We start from the raw sequence: 24,965 nt of genomic DNA on the forward strand, positions 1-24,965 counted from the left end.
TACACTATTAAATTGCTGGAATTAGGAACTTGTGTTCTTTGAAATCAGTTAATTTCCAAGGGTCCTACGTAATGTAATACAGACAATGCACTGTTCAGTATTTGAAAACAAAACACTGTTTTGAAATTAAATATACCACACAGAAAGTCTTCTAGTTCCCTAGCAGCTCCATCTTAACAGAACTCTACAAATACCTTGAATGAAAGTACTATAGAAATTGTGCAACAATCTAACTGTTCAATTTGCTAGTGTGAACTATAATTACTACAGTGATTTGTGGTATTGTGATAAGAACATGTAAGTGAAAAATTCTCAACATGTTCCGTAGTTTTCAAAGAGAAATAGAATCATAGAATGGCCTGGGTTGAAAAGGACATCGAGTTTCAAACCCGCCTGCTATGTGCAGGGTCGCCAAACACCAGACCAGGCTGCCCAGAGCCACATCCAGCCTGGCCTTGAATGCCTCCAGGGATGGGGCATCCACAACCTCCTTGGGCAACCTGTTCCAGTGTGTCACCACCGTCTGTGTGAAAACCTTCCTCCTAATATCTAACCTAAACTTCCCCTGTCTCAGTTAAAGACCATTCCCCCTTGTCCTATCACTATCCACCCTCAGAAACAGAGAAAAACACACTGTCAGTCATGGATTCTTAACCCTGTAAATGCTATTTGAAAAGATAAACAGGTGAAGGGCAGTCATTACACTCCCATTTGCTTCAGGAAGATTTAAATGAACACCTTCCAGACAATTAAATGGTATCGCTGACAAATAATTAATTGGAAAGATCTCTTCCAATTCTCTAGTCGTGAATGACAGGGACTGTTTCAAAACAACATCTACAGAATAAAGACAGAGGAAACCTTATTTCCCACTGTGTTTCTACTCATCCTCCCCCTGACTTCTTCTCCCTCTGAAAAGAAACCTAATAAATGCAACTTAAAATACAGGGCTCTAACAAATAGATTAGATAGATAGATAAAGAGTTCCCTTCTCTTCCCCTTAGTTTCCACAAATTACTAAATTTCAGTACTACCCACTATTAAGTAATAGTAACAGTTCTAAAATACGATCTGGGTCCGTAGGCATCTGTAACAAAAGTCACTATTTCCCCCAGCCATATCTTTAGTGTAAAATGATTTAGTGGGAATTTACAAGCATGCATTGCAAACTCAAATGCTGAAGGAAAGGAAGACTTAATGCTGTAAAGGCCCCAAAACAAAGACCCGGGGTCAGTCATCTACAGATTGCGTATTTACACAGGTGCTTTTGGTTAAAAATGTAGTTTACATTGAGGGATAAAATGTTTGACAGGTTTGCGTTGCTTTAACGCATGCTTGCAGTTCATTTCTATAGGAAATATCTATGTACACTGTTTTGTATTACCTTGTTAAAGTAATCTGAAAGCTCTCATATCCAGCAATATATGATGCTAGCCTGGTCAGACTCTGTTTTCCAGATCCACCCACACCAACCAACAATGCATTTCCTTGTGGAGTACGAATAATCCGTGATATTTTAATCAAATGAGTGATTGCATCCTATGTATTGACAAAAAAAGGGGGGGGCAGGGGAGAGGGGGATGTTAAGGTATAAAAAATATTACAGTGTATATTTATCTAAAAGCATATAACTGAGCAACTGCCTCACAACAGATAGAGGCCTTTGAAGCCAACTGCTGAAAACTCAGTCCTGTACTCAACAGAATCAACAAGAGATTTTCATTTTCTTCAGTGACCAGCAGACCTAGTACAGGAGAAATGGCCCTGTATCAAGCTCATATGACATGCTGTCAAATATGCATATTTGTACGTCACAGATTCAAACATATGCCTCCTTAAGGGTTTGGAGGAAAACTAGAAAGGAAGTGGATTAACACCCTCCTCCAACTTTTTAGGTGAGCTACTTACAGTCTCTCTAAGTAGGCTGCCAAAAGTACAAGTACACTATAGAAATTTCTTATTCAACTGAAATATTCTAAAATGGCTGAAATATTCTAAAAATCAACTAAAGAACCCAATCTAAAGATAAAAGAGCACCAAGCATCAAGAGACCTTTGAGCCAGATGACTATTATGATGGGAACTGTAGAAACAAATGAGTTGTGCATTGAATTATGCAAGACAGGAGAAATAAAAAATGGAGAACTATAAAAAGATGGGATCATTTTTGAGAATTAAAGCATTTGGGAGACACAAACATGGCTTTATATATCTATAAGGATCACTGGATACATGTCTTGCCATTTGAGCTATCTCCAAGAATAATCTGATGAAAGAGTTTAAAACATATGCATCGGCAAAGTGCAAAAGACCAGGTGGTTTCATAATAACAAAACTAGAAGCACTAATACCTTGAAAAATACTAAATCCATCTTTGATCCTCTGATGCTTTCATTGTACTGTTGCATGAACATTTGTAATCTTTCAGCCAAATAATCCAAAGATGGGATAGGTTCATAAATTTTAGGAGCCTTCAATTCCACATCATCAGGTTCATCTCCGGTGGCTTCTGGGGCATCACGCAAAAAATCTGCAAAGTATAATTCTGTAGATCCATCTTCAAATAGATTTTGATTGTGTTCTGCAGCAGCAGTCTACAACAATACATTAAGGATCATTTTAATTACGAAACATTTTATTGGTCCCTCTCTGTAGCAAAGACTTTAATACTATTTGCATACCTTTTTCATCATATCTTCAAACCAGTCTTTATCACTTTGGCTGATGAACCTGTCTGCAATAACACGTCTGCATTCATGCTGGAACAAGGCTACTAAAACACTGATGCTCTGGCAGACTTCAGAAGTAACTGTTAGCATTCCTTGCCAAATACGACTAAGGTCTCGTAAATTAAAGATGTAATGAAATTTAGCTGGAGTTGGTAAGATCTGCAAAAGAACATCATAATCTACATTCAAATAACTACTAAATAAAAATATTCCTAGTTAGACTTAAATTAATACTGTATATTTTCACAAACTTCAACATCAATATTGCATTATAGCAGAAATGAACACTTGGCATTTAAAAAGCAAAGGTAAAAAAGAAATGACAGTAGTAATAACCAGCTCTTTAATTTCACATAAATTTCACATAAGTTTCTTTGAATCTTTCAGGTTCCAGTAATACAGGCTGGAGAGTAACCAAGAAAAGTTAGTTAGCAATGGCATTAAAGGCCACAGTAAGAACACCAATATTGCTTAAACTGTGGCATTTTCCTTACTCTTTCTTCCAAATCATTTCTGTCACTCTTTTTTTGTCCTTCCAAAGACTACATGAGGATAAAAAAAAGAAAAAAAAAAAAAAGAAAAAGCACACGAAAAAAAAGAAAAAAAAAAAAAAGAGAAGTTGAGGAAAGAGGATTTGGAAAAAAAAAAAAAAAGAACAGTTTACCAAAACTTACTAGTACTAAGAAGACTCAAACTAGAACTCCCTATTTCTCTGTATAAGCCAAGTTTACATCAACAGATCAGGTATCAAACCCATATCTATACTTTCCTCTACCCTCCTCCACTTTTTTCACTAAAAAACAAAAGGGCATATCTATACTGTAATTTTAACTTTCCAAATTTCATTCCATGCATGTATCCAGCTTTTCACCTGAGAAAGAAAAAAAGACAAACATTTTCCTTGCTCTAACCTCCTTTCAAGTAGTTGTTCAGAGAGAGTGATGAGGTCTCCTCTCAGCCTCCTCTTCTCCAAACTAAACAGCCCTAATTTCCTCAGGCAGTCTTCATGACTCTTGATTTCTAGTCCCTTCACCAGCTTTGTTACTCTTCTCTGGACAGACTCAAGCAATTAAATATTCTTGTTATAGTGAGGGGCCCACTTGAAGCATAGTCTCACAGTGGATATGTACAAGGGACAACCACTTCCTTATTTACTCTATTTCTGGCCAGAATGACACTGGCCTTCTAGGACACCTGGGCACGCTGCTGGCTCGTGTTCAGCTAGTTGTTGACCAGCACCCTCAAGTCCTTTTCTAGTCATGCAACCGGACTCAACTTATGGGCCTAGCCCATCCATATCCCTCTGCAAAACCTTCCTACCCCCAAGCAGATCAACACTGTCAGCTTAGTGAGGGTACGCTCAAGCCCCTCATCCAGATCACTGATAAAAATGTTAAAGACAAATGGGCTCAATATCAACTCCTGCAAAACACTAGGGTGATCAGCCACCAAATGGATGAAACTCCATTCACTATGACTCTTTGAGCCCAGCCATCCAACCAATTCTTTACTTAGAGAACAATACACCTATCCAAGCCATGATCTTGGACATGAGAACACTAAGGAAACACATGTCAAATGCTTTACTACAATCCAGGTGAACAACATCCACAGCTTCTCCCTCATCTAAGTGGGTCATTTTGATAAAGAAGGTTAGTCAGGCGGGTTAATTAGGAAGGACCTGCCTTTTGTAAACACATGCAGTCTGCTTCTGATCATTTGTTTGTCCCATAACGTGCCACTTAATGACATGCAAGACAATCTGCTCCACGACATTTCCTGGTACCAACATTAGATTGACAGGCCTCTAATTTCCTGGATTCTCCTTCACTTGTAGACTGGGCCACATCTGCCAACCTCCAGTCAACAAGGACCTCCCTGGATAGCCAGGACTGCTGGTAAATTATTGAAATTGGCTTGGTCAGATCTTTAAATTTTCTCATAATTCTAAACATCCTTTTAGAAGATTCCTGTTTGATTTTTAATTTATGGTTCCTTTTGCCCTTGACATTTTCTCATACAGAAAGCATCTAAATGCTCTCAACAACTATATTCTCTGTATTATGCTTAAATTTTGTTAGACAAATAGCGAGGTACTTACATTAAAAAATTCATCATGGGAACTTCAGACAACAGTTATACCTACAGCTATCATATGAAGTATAAACACACATGGCAGTAAAAAAAGTCTGGTTCTTATTATTTTGTCATCATCAGATGCTTCAAAGACTTCATAATGGACATAAATTTACCTTTGCTTTTGTTGTTTGCCATACTTTTCGTGTTGTAGATACTAACGCAGAAGCCAGTTTACATATTTCCGCAGAAAAACCTCGTTGCTCACAGAAATAGCCTTCAGCTACTGTTCGAAATATTTTGTCAATAGATGAACTGGAAGGTAATGTGCAGTTGTAGATGGTGAACTGGCGTTTCAGGCGTTGTGGGATGTCATTCCGACCTCCCCCAGGATGAATCATTGCAGCTACAAACTGAATATCAACCACGTTCATAAATTCACCTGGCTTCTCCAAGTTGTAGAAACCTTTCTGTTCCATCAATTGTCTTACAATCTCATTGGTGATCTAGTTATCCCCCCCAAAAAAGAAATGGAGCAGTTAAGTATGTCAGGGTTTTCCACTTAAAAAAGAAAAAAAAAAAAAAGAAGAAGAAGAAGAAGAAGAAGAAGGAAAGAAAAGAAGAGAAAATCTGTAGTATAACAAATCAGTAAACAAAAGGAAACATTTCCCGTATTTCTGAATTTCAGGTATTTTGTTGGGCATTTAGCAATTTATAGCTATACAAAATAGTAAGAAGAGCCCCAGTGCAATGAATTAGCTGCATCTAAGCTCTGTGAGCTAAGTAGTAGTGAACATGAGGTCTGGCATCCAATTCAGTTTCCATAATATCAGTCGAAGAAAATGCATATCTTTGAAGTTACATCCAGTCAGACTATTTTTTCAGATTGCCTGGGCACATAGATGAGTGACATAGAATGGTTAGTTCAGCACAAAATATAGTCACACTTTCTCCTGTATAGAGGTAGCGAGAGAGCAGGATTACATAAGGTGGACGAATATGACTTTCTCAGCATGTCTTTTAAAGTCAAAGTTTTGGAGTGCAGGTCAATAAGTACTCATTTATTAGTACCTCCAAACAGCTCACTAGACTTGTGTGTCAACTGTAGCATTAGATTTCACCTAATAATAACTGCATTTTAAAGTCCAGAGTGGATGGAAGGAAAGAATTTCTATTTGCTACCTGGACTTGTCTACATTCTTTCTCAAACTTGTTCTTAGTACAGATAGTTTGTAAATTCTGCAGGCTATGTATGTAGACAAAAGAAAAGATTTAGAATCTATAATGTCTGTACCAAATGGCTTGGCACTGGCACTAATCCTCTGGGGTTGCACCAAAGTTTATCACCCACAGAAAAACTGGCTTGGGGAAATTGCTTTTAGGACACATATTTATCTAGTCCATATTATACTGTTTTCCTACACTTTCTTTCCTCTGAAACCTGCAGGTCACTATTTCCATCAGTAGTAACAATAAGACCATCAGTTCTCAAATGTCAGCAGTTTCCTTTTACCTGATCACCCCATTCATTAATCACAGGCATGTTGATGTCATCAATAAAGACAGTCATTTTCTTCCCTGCTGGAGGACCATAAGTGGTACCCATTCTTTTATCTACGTAACTTTCTATGCTCCTTTGGAACATATTTGGTAGAGTTGCAGAAGAAAAGTTTAGACGCTTGGACAAGTGAACATCAGGATCATACTTGCTCATGTAATCCTGTAAGATAAGCCAATTCTAAGTAAATTAAATTGGTAAGTCCAGGTTACTTCAGTTGCCAGGAGACAGAGATGCCCAGCTGCCCTGCAAAAATCAAACATCTACAAAACCTCAGTCCTGCTAGTAACTTTAAAATGTCAAGCAGCAGTTTATTTAAAATAAATATACTGTCTCCCACCTAAAATTCATACTCTCCAATCATGTTTTCTATAAAGTCTCTAAGTATAAAAGTTTTAATACTTAGACACTTACTAAGTGTCTCAACAAATAGACATATGACAACTCAAGATGCAAATAAATTTTGCATTAGTAAGTGCTGAAGGGTTTCTAAACTCAAGTTATTAATGATCATGTGTTATAGCAGTCTTCAAGAAACGAGTGAAAAAAAAACATTTTTACATTTACATCATAACACCATACCTAACGACTAAAGCAGAGTAAAAGAAGAGTAGTGTAAGATTAAACACAGATAGATCAAATTTACTGATATTTATCTTCTCTTAATGAAGTAATCCTTGGGTTTTATGAATGCATACAACTCCCACAGCAGCTGCTAATGCCCTGAAACAACAAGAGATTCATTCTTCTTATTTAGAGTGGCTTTATAATGAAATTTAAAAAACAAAAAACAAAAAATAACCCTGGAGTCATACCAAGACATACATATAAAACAAGGGGAATGTTTTATTTAGTAAGAATCCTGGGACATAAATTAGTACTAAAAATTCCAGATTTCCAACATTATTTCTGTTAAAGATTTAGTTCTCCCACAATGATGACAAAGTTGAATATTCTTCACATTCTTATCTTTATAAAAGTGATGATGAGAGATGTTTGGTATGTCATAAAAGTAAACCTCTATCATTGCTGATTAAGCAGCCAAGGCCAACTCACCACAACCATGAATGTATAACCATTCACAACCACTCTAAATATACACCTTTGCAAAGAAATATCTTTGAAAAAATAAGTTTATTCAATTAGGTTATTTTCGTTAGTTAACTATCAGATTCTGTATGCAATTTTCAATGTTGTCACACAAGTTTCAAGTCAAATTCAGTTCTTTTGCAGTTCACCAATTAAGAATACAGAGTGCAAAGTAAAGATCTTAAAAAAGCGTTCCATTGTAGGTTCTTTATTTAATATACTGATGCCTTACTCTATCCTTCAGATTAGTACCTAAGAGTTCTATATTAAAGCTTTTTACTTCTTTATGAAAGTAGATGCTTATGTCTGGAATTTTCTTCTTCACAAGCTACTGAAAAGTAAAATTCTACAGAAGGAGAAAGCAGAAGGGGAACATTTGTAAGGGTAGTTAATTTTCAGTCTTACTTTAAATAAGATCAAATATCTACTGGGACTTCCTGACACTAAACTCCCATGTGTAAGGAACATACTCTGCTCCATAGAATAGACTTTAGGTAAGCAACACCCAAGAATCAGTTCCAATTATTTTTAGGGACAGGAATGGCAGCTGAAGGATCAAGGTTGCCAGTATCTGGCCAAAATCCAGCATGCAGAATATTGAGACCACCATCCAGACCCCGCCTGTGCACTCTGCTAAAATAGTTCTCCAGCTGGTGCCAAGAACAGAAGTTGACATTACACTGGCATGCATGTTGGCATCAACAGCTGAGCTGAAAAAGTAGTATTAATGGCAACTGGCATTGGTACAATTCACTTTATGTCAGGGCTCAGAAAGCACATCCCTGGAGGACATAAAATGGTTCCAGATTTTACGAAAGCCAAAGGTCAGTTTAGGCCAGTGTTTTTCAAATATTTTTAATTTCCAAGCCTCTACAAATCCTCCAGTAGAGGCACAGATGCTTGTATAGTAAATTCAGTTGTCCTAACAGTAGGTTAGGCTTATGCAGCTATCCTTCGCTGATGAAAGAACATGCATATTTCCCTGAAAATTGTAGAAACCATGCTAAAAACCATAACATTTTGATTTTTAAAAAGGGATTTCAAATTTGATGTGAAATTTGTGTTTGCTCATTCTATTTTTTTATTGTCTTCTGTAGTAAGTTACTAATTTTTACATGTCATTAGCACATACATTAATTTAATGGCAATTGTGTTCTCATTTTCTTGCGCAGAAAGAGCAGTTTGTCTTTTCCATTGAGGAAAATAAAAGAGCAGATTTTGAGCACTAAATTTCCCCTCTGAAATATTATCCCAAGTAAAGAAGGATGTTCCTTATTTCTTTTCAGTGTGGCTTGTGAAGAAAGTCCACGCAACAAGGGTGTAAAAAAAAAAAAAAAATCAATTCACATATTTCACCTCTGAGAAAGCAAATGGAAATAATAATAATTAAATCCTTCAAGAATTAATATTTCCTTAGCAAAATCAGCAGTTTGGCTTCTCCAAAGAAAGGAAAGATAAAAGAGCATTTACGAGTCACACAATCTGGTGATCATGGTTAGCAAATTTTAAATAAACCCTTTGTTCTAAAGTACAGATACTTTTGGTTTTTTGATTGTAGACTATGTGAGTATTGGAAAAATGCCTCAGTGGGAGGCATTGATCTTTCACTTCAATTTAACACTTCTGCCAATGTCAATTATTTTTATTGCAATGTTATCATACGAAGATATAACTCGTTTTTCCATTCCACCTACCTTAATCATAACTGTTTTTCCTGTTCCCTGTTCCCCAATTAGTAGAACAGCTTTTCCTTGCTTCATGATAGTGTACATTAGAAAGTCTGTTCGAACACTGTCTACATTTGGAACTAGAATGGAAGTATATTCTGGTACTGAATCTATAGGGTAAATATATTCAGGGACCTGCATGAGAAAGTTATAAAAAATGTTTAAGATTTTGTACATTGCCACACAGGCACTCTACATTAGAAAACAAAAACAAATGCACTGCATTTGCAAAATCTTTCTTCCTGAAAGCTAAGCATTGATTTATAACCAAGTAGTACCATGCCAAGCTTTTGTAAAAGGATGTGATGTTAGTATACTAACGGGATATCTGCATTTCACTATTCTCTACTACATGAATATAGTTTTTTCTTGCTGGGTGATAAGCACGTTACTAGGGTGACAGATAGGAGACAAATCTAGGATAACTTTTCTGTTTCTTTTCTAAAGCTATTTTAAATGCATGTTTCCATTCTCCACTAAAAATATTTATGGAGAAAAGAAAAAAGTCTTTCAAAAAGGAAAGAAACTCTTGAGCAGTTCATAGGGTTAATCTCCTTAACTGAATTATGAAGGGCTTTAAATGATAAAATAATCTGGCTCCTATCAAATACATTTTTCTTTTATACTCATTAAGAAAGCTTATCATGTCACTCCATACGAACCTTCTTTGACCAGTGTTCCCACTGGCCACTGGTACTAATGCCAAATTCAAACATGGTTTCTTCTCCATTCACAGGTGGAAGTTCTTTCACTGCAGAATGCTTTCGTAGGAACAGCTCCATTTTCAACCTGTCATCTGGTTCCAAAAGAGCTCCAATTGACCACATTACAGCAAAAATGAACAGGCGAGCAATATGTTCCTCACTGAGCTGCTTTTCATCTCGATCTGACAATAAACCCTGCAAAGCAGATGCAATATGTGACAACCACCATCCTAAGACAACATCCCAGCACAAATAACGACAGATAGAAAAACTGATGTCTTATCTACCTGTAGAAGGTCAATAGCTTGTTTGATGTACATACATTCTAAGACTGCCATTTTTGGTGTCACAGCTGAGAAAACAAAATTGATCATATCCTGGAAAGAAAAAATATCATTTTAGGAATCTGCTTCCCTGTTTCAAGTGTATGCTTCGTTCTCAGACATGGCCAAATTCTTAATTTCAACAATATTCTCAGCTATGTTCCTAACAAATGTTTTCCCCATTTCTGGAATTATGAATATGTGAACAAGAAAATTGACTAGCAAAAATATACTTTAAATTTGATTTACCACAGCATTCACATAAGCTGCACAGCAATTTTCTAAAGAGCAATTTGAAGATTGCTTTTCAGTTACATCAAAAATCTGCCATTTGTGCTCTCCACTGGAAATTTTAACCTACCATTGCCATTTGTGTAGTGGGAAGATAGAAGCACTCAAACTGCTGCAATGATATGCATGTAACATATGACCTCACCACTATAAATTTATATCTGATCTGTTCTCATTGCACCACAATGTACCTAACCCTCTCTAAACTAATACATTCTTTTCTGTAGAAGTATGACAATATCCAAAGGGAATTTTGCAAATAATTTAAATTTAATCCAGACTTTTCCAGATTATTCCATGGTGATGGCTACTGTGCCTGCCTCAAGTTTTCTGTAAGATCTTCAGCACAGTCGCAAATTGATGTAAAGTCCACTCTGAGAAGAACAGAATTGTTCTAAAACATCAGCTGCCACCTACATGCAAGCAGTCTGAGAGATTCTGTTCTAAAGTCCTTAAAAACTTGGACCTAAGTCTCTCTGAGATTCAGCTTCTTCATGTGTTTAATAGGATAACTGTCACACTGAGAACCTCAAATTGCTTAATAATTGGTTTGAGACACTCAGAATAAAGATATTTCATAAGTCAAAGTTCTCTGTACTTAAAGAAGCTCTGTTTTCACCAGATGTTTTATGTTACTTAAAATGCCAGTGAGGTTTGTGTTGTCCTTGTTCTTTGAGTTTACAGGAAAAAAAAGAAAAGCATTAGGTCTATATACACCAGTACTTTACTATTACTATTTTAAAAACTATATGACAGCAGGATGCAAGTTCTAGACAGCAATTAGCATGAGTTAGCTATGTATTAGGATATTTTGTTTGGATGGAGGACTGGAAAAATTAGTTGGGCCATGTTCAATAAACAAAAATTGCAAACAATTTGGATCAGGAACGTGCTATCTTTCAAAAGACGAAAAAATGAAATCACATGGTAAAAGCTCGTATGAGAAAATATTCCACTGCCATTTCCAATTACAGTGGAACTCACTGGACGCTGGAATACTCTTTAGGACAAGAAGTTGGTAACATGCTCACGGGGTTTTGACAAACACAACAAAATTATGCCAGGTTATTAATATTTCTAATAGTAATTTAAGCATCAGCATTTAAATATTAAAGATAGGAAAGTGTGGGTTATGCATTCAGCTCTGTCCTCCAGAGGTAATGGCAGCTTTTACCTAGATGTGATTAGGGTGAGATCTAACATGGATGGAGAGAGATGCCGTATCTGTCTACTTTGCTATTTTGAGAACTTTAGGAGTTCCTTAGAACAGGGCAATTAGGCATCCAGGCTAACAGATTTTAAGAATAAAATTAAAAAAAAAAAAAAAAAAAAGTGAGTGTGATCAATTTTTTTTTTTAAAATGTAAATTTAATTATGTTAGTTATTTCAATTCTTTAAAACTGTCTTGGATAATTATTTCAATCAGATAAGATCTGTTAATTACAGATAGCAGCACCATTCGCAGATTTAAAAAAACAATGACACTATAACTTTAAGAGAGCAGAGACATTGGAAGGCGATGGAAGTTAGCTTGAAATCACTCCATGATTCTATGAGTGAAATACCTCTCAAGCAGGGAATGTTACTGAGAAGAAAGAACAGAGACCGGGACAATGAATGTCCAACCCCACAATCACCCTGTATAAAACATGCCATGGAAGTAGTAAGGACTCAAAAATAATCTTAACTCACAACAAGGTTGGAGCCCTGCTTCTTTTTTTGTTTTGTTTTGTTTTGTTTTGTTCTCCACTTTATCCCTGTCTTTTACATAAAAGCTAATATCTTGCAGGAATATTTTGCTATACATGAAAAGAATTAAACTCTTTACATTAATTCATAACTATTATTCTCTGGGACTTCCTCCTACATAACTGCTATTTGCTGTACCTTTATTAGTGGTTATTTTGTCCAGTATATAGGCTTTCAGCAACAAATTCTATTTTCATTACCAAATATGATCATTGGGGATTTTTTTTTAAACAAACTGGAGTTACTGAAGCAACTATCTTACTCAATTTTAGTTAATTTTTCCAATTTAGATTGTCTTCACAAGACCTCTAGTCTGACTCTCCTTAGTTACTGTATTTCCATCTACAGTCTAATCTACATTTTCTTCAAAATAAGAAAAAAAAAAAAAAAGATATCTGGAAGCTGCTTATATATGAGCTTTTCTTAATACTAGCATTAAATTGACTTGGCTCTGTATTTGGGCTTTGATACCATTGTTAAAGCACCTTATTTCACAATTTTTCTTTTAGTATTTAGTTATCCATTTTTTTATACTTGGAGGGAAATATTAACTGTAAAAAGAGATATCTGAATACAAAAGTAGTGTCACCCTCATCTGTAAAATCACTGTCATCGCTTCTATTATGTGAGCAGCAAAGATAGCTCATTAGGAGTGAAAAAAAGCTGACAGCATGACAGCTCTCATTTACATTTCGATAGTTCCAAATGCAGCCTTCAGCACAGAACTAACTTCATATTTCACTGTATTTTCATCTCTCAATCTAATAAAATACGCATTTTTCAGGACTTTATTGCTATTGCTTCAGGCTTGGGTATTTTAAATGTTGTTGTTATATTTTCAGAGCAAAAAATATAAACAGAATTGTAGCAAAGAAGCAGTAAATTGACCCACATATACATCACTTCGGAAGCATATCTTAAAATTCATTATCAGAATTGATTCTCTTGCTGCTGCAGTAAATACTATGTCATATCATTATGTTTTTGAGGTAGAACAAAATGAATAGCTTGTTAAACATCAGTTATGAAGTGAATGGGCACTAAAATGAAACATATCTGTGAGAAGACATTTGTTAGCATTCTAGGCATTCCAAAACATAACACAAAAATAATCTTTCTGAAAATGTCACTCAAAGTTCATTATAAACGGCATTTTTTAAATCCAACAAAGAAAAAAAATACTACAGGAGAAGCCTTGGTGAAGTCTGACTCAACTCACACAGGAAAATTGAAGAGAGCAAATGGGAAGGGAAGGGATATCAAGCTGCATTTGTTTCACAAATTTTAAGTGAGGAAATCAAAAGATTACAAAGCTGAAAGATTAAAAAGTAATTATTTCTGTAAACCTTTTCAAAGAAAAATTAGTAATTTTTTCAAAATGAAAAAAATTATACTGCTAAGATTACTCATTAGGACCATTGTCCATCATACTAATGAAAACTTTTAAAATATTCAGTATGCTAGGGTAAAACAGAGAGAAAGAATGTTCTGAATCATCCCTGTGTATCTACTGATTGAACCGAACTTAGTAAGAGAATGTTTCAAAGAGATGCCATCTCAAAAATCTCTCAAAAAACCATATATCATTTAAAAACACATAAAAAATAAATAAGGGACCAAATGCATTCTTGTTACAACTGAAATTGAGAAAGATTACAATAGCTTGAATGAAGCTTAATTTCTTTCAGATCTTAATTTTCTCATTTAAAAAAAAAAAAAAAACATAAATTTATCCACTCCCTTGGTGTATCCTAACAAGAGCTAAAATTGCAGTAACTATTACAAAAAGAATATTTCTGTTTTGACATCACCATAAAATAATCATGAATTTAACAATTCACTGCCAAATATCCTACGCAGACAAAACAAAACATCCAGATTATTCATCAGATATAGTCTTACTTTTTCACTAATCTTAGAGATCTTTTTTTTTTTTTTTTTTAAATCCTACATTCTTATTTTATTACATAAAAAAAACACAAGTAAATAATTGAAAAAACATTTAGGATTAAACAATGCATCATTAATAAAGAATAAGGAATGTCTTTCTTTTTTTTTCTAAAATGATTAAGTACCTGAAATACAGCACTAAAGCAATTCCAAAGAACATCAGAGTATGTAGCAGGCAGTGTTTGCAGCCAAGCCATTAAAATAGGCTTCCAATCTAACACTGAAGAACTCATGAAGACCATGCCATTACGAGAAACTGTTGCCGGGGAAGCATTGTCAATGTTGTGAGGTTCAAAAATAATTTTGCAACTGGGGGACATTGGAATACGATCTCCATTGGCCAAAGTCAGCGTCTTATTATCATCCAGAACAGAGTTCAGGTTTTCAATCCATATCGCATCAACAGGCCCATCCAAAACTATCCAAATATGCTCACCCTAAAGAAAGAGACAAACATGCAACTTCATGTAAACTGACCAAAAATATCAAAAATAGACATTTAGTCTCAGAGGATGTACTCTTGGATATAAAATCATAATTTTCTGCTGACTGGCTCAGTATGTACTGCAGTTTTTCATGAACTGCTCAGTGGTTGAACCTTTCTTTTTTTAAACTGTGCCACATTTAAAAAAAAAAAAAAAAATCAAAGAATCGTGAAAAGCAAGATTTTGGACTGCTCTAAACATAAAGCTCTCCCTCTCTCCTACAAAAAAGCATTAGCAAATCCATCATTCATCAAGGTGGATTAAAACATTTCCAGTTAAATTAAGTCACAGACAAGGCACATGCTCCTCATGGGATGCTACTTAGTTTTCTTATATAAGGCTTCCTATTCTATAAATGAGAACTGAATAAAACTGAAACTTCTTAAGATTTGAGTGTTATATTACACAGTGAAACTTCATGTGCAGGTGCGATAAAAGAATTTGGAAATAGAGCAGTAATGACATAAAATCAGACAGGAGAATATTACCTTTCTTGTCATGTCAAAACTTGCTTTTGAATTTGAACAGTAGGACTACCTGATTACAGAAGGAAGCAAAACTCTTAAAATATATTCCAATTTAATTCTGGAACCTCTGGAGCTTGAGAAGCACATTTCTCTCTGGCATACACACATAATTCTGACTTTGGGGTACATTCAGCTATTCAGATACAAAGCAAAACTAATACTGCATTTTCCCATTTGAATTTGTAACAGAAGATTTTTTACATAAATGACAGATAATGAGATCTTATGGAAACAACAATAAATGCCCTTATTAACTATCACAATAGAATACCCATTACCTTCTTTGCTTTTAAAGTTTTTCTCCATAATGTAGAGAAAATGCCATCTGTCCAATCATTTGTGGCAACATCAAGGGTACCAAACATCTGGGAAGCTGTGATTGCCTTTGGGTTCATTCTCATCTCTTTATGAGGAGCACCACAATCTGTCATTGCTTTCATCAAAATATTAATGCATTTGGTCTTTCCTGCACCAGTTGGACCTAGAGTCATCATACCTTAAAAACAATACAAATGGTTTAAAATGAAATATCATGCTACCATTTCATGATCCTTTCCACTAGCAATCCTTGTTTTATCCAAAAGCCTATACAAAAAAGATGTTTCTCTATAAATGCCTGGCCTATTATGACAGGCAAGTCTATGTGGGTCTGCATCCTCCCTCAGGCAGTTCTGTTCCTTTTTGTAATTGGGAAACACAACTGCCTTTTGATGTTCACATACAGTGACATTGACATGACTGGTGGTAAACAAAACCAGTAATTTCTAAACGCATTTAAGGAGTAGTTCCCAATATATACTAAACCAAGCAAATCTTTCAGAGCCACACAAAATTAAAATATGCACCTGCATCTATCTAACATGACTCTTGACTATAATGATACATTTTTTCTTACAAAAGTAATGACAGTAACCACATTTTTAATTTCATCAGTATATATACATATTGTCTTAGGAAGAATGTCTTCAACAATAAATTAAGCCTACAGCTGATCTTCTTTAGTTTATTTTCTACATGAAGTATTTAAGAGTTCCAGAGTCTGTTCAAAAGCAAATGAACATTCAGAATGAGTTTCCAAAGCCTTCTATGGAAGCTTGGTAACTTCTTTCAATCTTAATGGCAACTGGACAACACAGACCTTAGCTGGCTTTATAAAAATCTTCAATAGAATGGAGGAACATCAAACCCAAGTTACAGTCCTAATCTGGTACAATACAGAATGTGCACATTTCCCAACGTGAGCAAGACTGTGCAGTAAAAAAGTCCTGGCATCCAACTGTTAGGTCAATTGGAGCTGCATGACCAATGGAATAGCAGGCATATGTGGAAAGAGGCATTTAGACAGAATGCCACAGTGGAGAAAGCACAGAGATTCCATGGAGCTTCTTGCTGTGGAGCTGTTCTTCAAACAGCTTCTTCCAGCAAGAGGTTTATCTAATCAAAATTTAAATCATGAAAACTTTTACGATTCCTGTATCAGCGTCATAATTTGATATGGAACACTGAATCCAGCAGTTTGGATGCAAATTATATACTCAATCAAGTATTAACTACTAGTTCCTTCATCTAATCCATAATCTGAAATAATCTTTTGAGACATTAGCTCTCAGACTATACATGAGCAAGTATTTCCTTCTATTTGTTCCATTTGCTTGAGTTTACTATCACACTAAAAGAATAAAAAGGATGGCTTCTTCAATATAGATTTGCTACTTTGCAACTTCATATTTTGTCCCTCACAGACTAAAATGCCTAGATTTTTAAGAGTCTTGGCAAGCATTTCAAAGGGAGAATATTTTTTTTCAACTATGAATGGCAAACTTCTTTGTACTAGCATCTTTGATATTCTTCTTAGGACTGGGTAAGTTTTATTCAACAGCCTCTTGTAGACTATAATCATGACAAGTGTAGAAAGCCTGACACTGGAAGGGACCTGTGGAGGCCATCTTGTCCAAACTCTCTGCTCAAGCAGGTGGAAGGCTTATTTCTCCTCAGACTCACTGGCCAGATTTGAAAAAAAAAAGAGCACTTGGAATTATAGTGCATGCATAGTAGAATCTATAAAATTAAAGACTTGAGTGATTATTTTTGCAGTCTTCTCAGTATCACTACTTCACAGTAACGTTAAACATAAGGTTCAGTACTGATCACTGAGGGCAACTGTGGTTTTCAGAACACGGAACAAATTCAGACATCTCTGAATTGGAACAAATACTCTACATTCTAACTTGTACTACAGAAATTTCAATCATTTTGAAGGCTATCTTCTTATTTCCCATAAAAATGTAATGCTACGAAGCTAAAAATTCACTATGTGTGCATTGCACAGTGATAAAGAGTCCTAATACTTTCCTATCCACATAAGCTTTAAAAATGACATCTGTCCAATTTCAAAATACATTTTTTGTGAAAATAATCTACACTCTGCACAGATAATATAAAAAACTGTATTGCTTTTATGTAGCCTCAAAACCTCTTCTCTCATGCTAACCATGTCGGACTCGTTGAGTTTCATACAGCTGAATGAGTTTAAGAATCCATGGTGGATGATGGATAAGCCCTGCTTTTTCTGCCTGTTTCTGAATGGCTGACTGTAGTTCAGGATACACAGCTTTATCCAGAGTAATTCCAGGGAATAGGTCATTAATGAGACTCATAAATAAAGGTTCGTCTTCATCCACCTGTAAAGGATAAAGTAGGGAGGAAATACATTGTTTATTAACTGAAATTGTTATTACAGCTGTAAACACTACTCAAGAACATGCCATTTAAAAGATAGTAGTAGAAAAGTGTATATTTTCCAACATAAATATTATACATCTGATTTATTAAGTGAATTTCATACAATGCAATCACAAGTAGCAATTTCTAAATTAAATACTTAAGGCTCATAAAAATGTTAACTTTATAATACAATTTGTATCAATATAATCACACACATTTCTCAATTTGTTATGCAAGTCAGTAAGATTTATTAAAACTGTATTTTCCCATTTCTTATGATCTTTTTCATTCTGTAAATCACTGAAGCATGCCTATAGGTTTGACTGCATGTACCAAAGAGCTAAACAGATTAACATCAGAAACAGCGTAATTGGTTCCCGTCACAGGACTGGCTGCCAATGTAAATACATGGACTCTAGATATGCTATAACCTTTCAATTACAGCAATATAAATAAAGGATTAATACTTCAAAGAGTGATAACAAGATAGACTACACTATACAAGGAAGTGTTAGCTGCTTCCAGCTACTTCACTCATTGCAATTCTTATAATATTCTAAAAAGACAACAGAGTCCCAAAAAATGTTTAAATTGAAATTCGGGATTAAGAATCTTCTATGACATTATTAAAAAAGTAACACAATGTATTTTTCCTTTCTCTCAATTGATGGGGTAGAAAGAAGAAAAAACAAAAGGCAGTTAGAGTAAGAGGTCAGATCCCCTAGAACATTGGTATTTCTGATTATTTCTCCACCTGTTTTTGATGTGTTTTCCTCTCTTTAAGAAATAGTGCTCTCACTATAACTGTATTCGGATAAAAATAAATAATCTAGTAGAAAAAAATGAAACGTATCCAAGTGCTGAAGGAAAAGAGCTTTTCAAAGTGCACTGTAAACACACTTCACAAAGTCTAATAAAGTACTCTTGGAAAAGACATCAGTGTTACAATACCAGTTTGGAGAGGTTCATGTCCCGCAGAACTCTCATCACTACAGTTTTCTCTGGCTCTTTGGGATTAGATCTTTTCACTGCTCCAAGTGTTCTTAAAACAGACAGGATATTTCTTAGTCCAAAGTCATAGTGAACCTTGAAATGATATATAAGCAAAATTGGTACCACAAACACTGAAGAATTCCATATCATTAAGGGGCTGAAAAGTATATTAACTAAAGAAATCTCAGCTATTGAATTTTTAAACACTATGAATTTCACACCTTTTCATCTTTTAAACTGAAACTCTATCTCACCTTGAAAATATTTTCCAGTGTTGCATGTGAATGCCTGCCAAGTCTCCCTTTTGGTGGTACACTACCACATTCACACATAACCTGTAACAAAGCTGCTGCTTCTATCATTTTCCTAAATTCATAATATGTCAGATGCACAAACAGTAAACCACATGTCTTCAGACTACTTTTCATTACCTGCACACGTAAGAACTGCTATTATCTTCATATATGGTGTATTGGGATTGGTAACTAAAAGAGCCCATTCTCTGGCTGGTATAAAAAGAACGCACTGAAATTATACAGGCACAATTTATTTATACGTAAGCCTATCTTATCCTATACATAATCTCAATTCATGCTCTGATATTTTCATAGCAACTGAGGTATCTCCACAAATAAGATATCTTCTGATCTATATACAATTATTTGTAATGTTGAATTCACAATTGCTATCACTGACAAACTGGAACAACTCACTGAGCACTACTCAAAATTTCAGCAATGAGTAGCTAACTGGTTATTACTTGTTAAGTTTGTAGCAAACAATACCATAACTACAATTCAAAATGACTGAGAAAATTCAACAAATGATCAACAGAGGATGAATTTAAATAAAGAAAAGTGAAAAATACAGCAAGGAAGATAATATCCAACTGCAAAAAAAAAGAGAAGAACAACTTTTCTTTATTGAGATGAAAATGAATCAGATGCAGAAAGCTTTCTGAAAGAAAGTACGTGTCATGGGACTCAAACCATAGATTCACCAATCACATAAATCTACAATTATACAAGGCAATAACAATGCAAGCGATCCTTTTGGACCTTTCCATTGCAGTTGGCACTTTCATACTGTGCCCAAAAGTAGTCAAACCTATACTAGGAAATCTAGAAAATAAAGATTTCAGCCAATTATAAAACATGCTATATCATGAAGAAGGAAAAAAATGTTTGCTTTGCAAGTAGGAAGAGTAAATATGTAGCACATAGTTTGAGTTACAATTAAAGTCTTCGATGTGCAAAAAAATTCTGCAAAGAGGAAGGGAGAAGGAATAGATAGGAAAAGAAGCAATGTATTTAATTACAGCATGGGATATTTAAGTCAGCTTTATAGCTTCATGGAAAACTTTGTGACCATAAGGAAAATCAAGCTTTGGAACAGACTGCCTGGGAAAGTGCACGCTGTCTGTCAATTGAAAATGTTAAGGAGAGTCACAAATATTTACAGCAAATTATTTAGCTAAGAAAACAGTCTCAGTGGTGCCAAGTGACAGGATGACAGGCAATAGGCACAAATGGAAATCCAAGAAATCCCTCTTCAATATCAGAAGAGGTTTTTTTTTTCCACTGAGATAGCAGCTTCACCAGAGAGGTTGTGCTGTCTCTGTCCTTGGAGATACTCAAAGCCCACCTGGATGAGGTGCTGAGCAATTTGGATTCATTTAAGCCTATTTCAGCATGGATACAGGACTCCTTCCAAACTCAGATCTCCTCTGACTTTAAAATTGTATATAATGGATTTATACATGAGCACAACTGTCCAAAGGGCTTCTGACAGGCACAGGCAGATGACAAAGTAGCAGACTGTCATGGGTTTGTATAAAGCTATGCTTCTTGGCTTCTACTGCAGAGTACAGCATCATGATGCCTGAAGTAAACTGCCAGGACCAAAGATCAATGTAACAGGCTTCTCTGCTCATTACTGAAGAAATGTTAGAGGGTCCTGATGAAATTATAAATTCACACAGGAGATTGTTTTCCAGAGATATACTAGCTGCTAAAATAAGAACTATGTAATTTAAGTTATTAAGTGTGATGAAAGGGTAACATTCAAATATATCATTGTGATGTGGCTAGGTCTCAGAGCTGTGCCTGTGTGCACAGCCAGTACATTTGGTAATTATATCCATTAATTAATAGTAAGGAACTCCCTTGCTAGCATCAATGTAGATGAGACAAAGGACTGACCTAAGACAAGGCAATTGAACTAATATGAGACAACAAACCATTTGACTAATTGTTAAGGAAATTTTCCATATAAGCATTTCAGTTTCAGACTCCTTCAGGCAGTTCCCACTACAGCTAGGCCAACTGAGAGGCAGCACTTACATGACTCAGTATGTTGATTAACATGCTGAGTGGAGAATCCCACTGTCTCCAGGGCAGTTTCTGCTGCAGAAATAACTATACGCAGAAACTTTCTGCAGATGCAGCAATGGTCACATAGAAAAAAAAAAAAAATCGTACACAAACAAAACAGTCAAAGTAAATTTTATATACAGTTAAGACAGTCAGTAGCAATGGATCATGGTGTCTGAGCACAGGAATGATCACACAGGACCAGAAGACCTGCCCAGGGGAGTTTCACTCAATTCAGCTAAAGACTTCATTACGAGGACCCTTGTAAGAGAGCTACCTATTGCCATTCAGTGATTCACTGAGTGAGCGTTACGAAAAGATCTCAATGCTTGCTTGGTTGACTGTTTGGGGTTTGTTTTCAAAGAATCACAGAATTGCCAGGGTTGGAAGGGACCTCAAGGATCATGACTCTCCAACCCCCCTGCCACACGCAGGGCTACCAACCATCCCACCTGTTTTGTTTTGTTTTGTTTTGCAGGGGAAGGTTGGTGGTTTTGTTGTTGGTTTTGGTGGGTTTGTTTTTAAGCACTCTGTCCAGGTATGCCTGTGCAACAATTCCAATGTATGTGAAGTGATGCCTGCACAAATGCCTCATCCACAGAGGAGGAAACAATCATGTCCAAGACAAAATAAATACAAAAACTGAGACAATGAGAAATTTTAATCCTACTCAAACAAGCTTCAGGGAAAAGAGAAGTCCATATTCAACATGTATAAGAAAACCTATGTTGCTAACTGCTGAAACTGTGGGCTTACACAAATTTTTCTGAACAATGTCCAAAAATTCCACTTGAGAGAGGCCTCAGAAAATTATTCTCAGAAATGCAGCCCAAAAGCCTGATAACTACTAAATGCATGAACAAGGATAGGATTGAGGGAATAAGGTGGACAGCAACAAATCAACTAACACAAACAGATGCTACAATCAATATAGGGTGATTCAGATTGCCTAAAAACTAATTTGAAGGTTAAATGGAATCACCTTGGGCAATTTACAAAGATAGTAGTGAATATAAGATCCTTTAGAAGACAGTCTACGACATACAGCTGGTGAGCCAAACTCTCTCAGAAAAAAGGAAGCCAGAGAGAAATGAAAATGAGAATCTAGTTTGGTTGGCAATATATACTGACACAGTGAAATCACCAAGGGATGGAAAAAGAATGAGAAAATCCAAATCTATACTTTGTTATTTTACCTCTCAAATAATGTGGACAATTTGATGCTTTACCCTCTTATTCTGGTGTAGTTGAAGATTTCTACATAGAAGCCAACAAAGTCTTTAATAAATATGTGGTGTGGATGTGGACTAATATAATGGAGAACACAGTCGTATGTCCAGGTACATTAGGATTCAAGAAGAGCAGGCTTCTCATTTGAGCTGCAATTTACCTACTACTCATATCATTTCTCTTTGAGACCCTCTAGTGGACAGTCAGCACTCAGCATTCAAAAGATAAAAACTAGTTCTCTTAAATGCAGCTTTGTTCTTTGTTTCTACCAGGCAGTTTTCAGTTATTTAAAATTCATACACTGTCTCTCCAATACATCTAGTCTTTGTAAGTGAAAAGACTGAAAAAACTGTCCTTTACAAAGCTCTTTACAGCTCTGCACACTATTCATCCTATCTTTATCATTATCTGCATTCTGTTTAAAAATTACAAAACAAACTTCCTTTTCTATACAAACTTGTTTGAAAACTAAAAATAACAGGATAATTTCAAATTCTGTTGCTGGAACTTGAAACTGAAAACCTTAAAAAATGACTACAGTTCTGAGAGTCAAAATAATTATATATTCCATGAAAGTATATTCTCCACATTCCCTTCCAGTGACAGCTTAGAGTTGGACAAATATTTATTTTACCTGTTTAGATAACTGCTCTTCACAGAGCTTGTAGAGTGTATAAAATTTTCGACTAAGGATTTGGTTGTCTCGGAAACCAGCACTTGCCAGCTTGACTCGCATAATAATGCCACGGTCAGGCACCATCATAGCAACTGTACGAAACTGAATCTTCAGATTTTCTGGAAGCTCTTGTCGTCCTGCGTAGCCAGGGTTCTGAGGAATGAAAAATACAAAATAAAATCTTATTTGATGACAGCAGGATAGGAAGGTTTATCTTTTTTTGTAATTATTTTGCAAACACAGGTGCACATGCCAGATCACACCAGATAACTGAAGCATGTTACAATTACACGTTACCACTAAACTGTCCAAATATTGCAGTTCATGAAGTACATGGTATCACATATGGTATTTTGAGATGCCAAAGGCACACAGATCAAAACACGCAACCACTTACACATTAGATTGGAACTTTTTTTTTTTTAACAGTTTTTTTTTTTGTTTTAAACAGTTAGCTCCTTAGGGTCTTGATAGCATTGCACTGCTGAAGGTTACTGTCTTAACTTAAACTGACCCATCTGATCTTTCACTAAAGAAGTCTCTATGACTACTACATGGGTCAGGTCGTCAGCTCTGAGAACAGTAGTCTCTGGCTATGCAGTAATAACTTATTAAATTCTTCCAGCAGTTTTCAAACTACATTTTCTCTGGACTTGGTATGTCACAAGTTAATTTGTTAATATATTTTTTTTTTTTTTAATTAGAAGGACAACATTAACACCATTTCAAAGATAGAAAACCTGAGAATAAAGGAAAATGTTTTAACTTCGAATTGTGCATATGTAGCCTAAGCTAAGGAGATGGGAGTACAAAGAAGCTTTTATGGCATTCTTACACTTTCCTGTTTCTTTGCCTCCTGCACTGATAGAAACAATCCAGTCCACAGGAACCAAAGATAAATCTTTGGGAGGTCAGTGAATCAGAGTGAAGGTGACTTCCTTCATGCTGTCATAGAGAAGGATTGGAGTTAAAAGCTCTTCAGTGGTGGTGAAATACTGACTGAAAGATCTAGAGTAGTCCTTCCAATGGCCAATTACTTCTGTTCAATTTTGATAGACTAAAAAAATTAGATGGCTGGATTTAATCTCAAACTGTCAAATACTGAACTAAAAAAACCCTTAAAATATGTAGTTAGGACTGCATAAATCAAGTCCTAAGAAGCAGTTAAAAATATGAGCAAGTGAAAATATCATTATTTGAGAAAATTACTATTCAAACTCACTATTTTCTAAGAGAGTTCCAATGATTTTATCAGGGATACTTTTATGGACAATGATATGTGAAAGATTTTCCACACTAACATCATTTATATACATATATACGTACCATAGTCAGAAATATGCCAAATTCTCTGTCCATGTCAACAACATCACCATCAGTGAAAATGAACTGAGGTTTCTTATTTTTCTTACACTGAAGTACAATATATATCTGCTGAGCAGCTACTGATAAAACTGGAAGTTCAATTCGGTTAAATTCATCAAAGCAACCCCATGCACCAGACTGGGCTAAACCTAAGAAAGAGAAAACAAGGAAAATATTTGATTAAACACAGCGTATCAGATCAAGTGAGAAGAATTTATATATAAAACATATTCTATATAAGGTAACGTAACATGAGAAAAACGAGGAATATTAACGCAGAAGAAAATGAGGAATAAAAACTCAAAATAATTAGGCTGTAATGATACTTAGAAAAAAAATTAGTCTTTCTAAGAAAGATAAATAAAACTACTCTCAAAGAATCTTACACTTCTACAGTA

At 35.4% G+C, this 24,965-nt stretch overlaps 1 protein-coding gene across 1 annotated transcript in view; it reads right to left on the reverse strand.

The window, feature by feature from the left end:
• The window catches only part of LOC116226501 (dynein axonemal heavy chain 5-like), a 147,499-nt gene that overhangs the window by 68,856 nt on the left and 53,678 nt on the right, over positions 1–24,965 (reverse strand). The window contains exons 43-56 of the mRNA XM_090137272.1: positions 24,529–24,716; positions 23,161–23,355; positions 18,883–19,017; positions 17,699–17,888; positions 15,486–15,703; positions 14,321–14,632; positions 10,170–10,259; positions 9,841–10,077; positions 9,146–9,313; positions 6,318–6,524; positions 4,981–5,310; positions 2,681–2,887; positions 2,351–2,593; positions 1,385–1,539 (exon numbers count right to left, since the gene is read on the reverse strand). Coding sequence (XP_089993398.1) covers positions 1,385–1,539; positions 2,351–2,593; positions 2,681–2,887; positions 4,981–5,310; positions 6,318–6,524; positions 9,146–9,313; positions 9,841–10,077; positions 10,170–10,259; positions 14,321–14,632; positions 15,486–15,703; positions 17,699–17,888; positions 18,883–19,017; positions 23,161–23,355; positions 24,529–24,716 — 2,875 coding nt within the window. The remainder of the gene's footprint in view (positions 1–1,384; positions 1,540–2,350; positions 2,594–2,680; positions 2,888–4,980; positions 5,311–6,317; positions 6,525–9,145; positions 9,314–9,840; positions 10,078–10,169; positions 10,260–14,320; positions 14,633–15,485; positions 15,704–17,698; positions 17,889–18,882; positions 19,018–23,160; positions 23,356–24,528; positions 24,717–24,965) is intronic.

This window comes from Phasianus colchicus, chromosome 3 (assembly GCF_987193195.1).
Source record: "Phasianus colchicus chromosome 3, bPhaCol1.hap1.1, whole genome shotgun sequence".
In the NCBI taxonomy this organism is placed as follows: Eukaryota; Metazoa; Chordata; class Aves; order Galliformes; family Phasianidae; genus Phasianus; species Phasianus colchicus.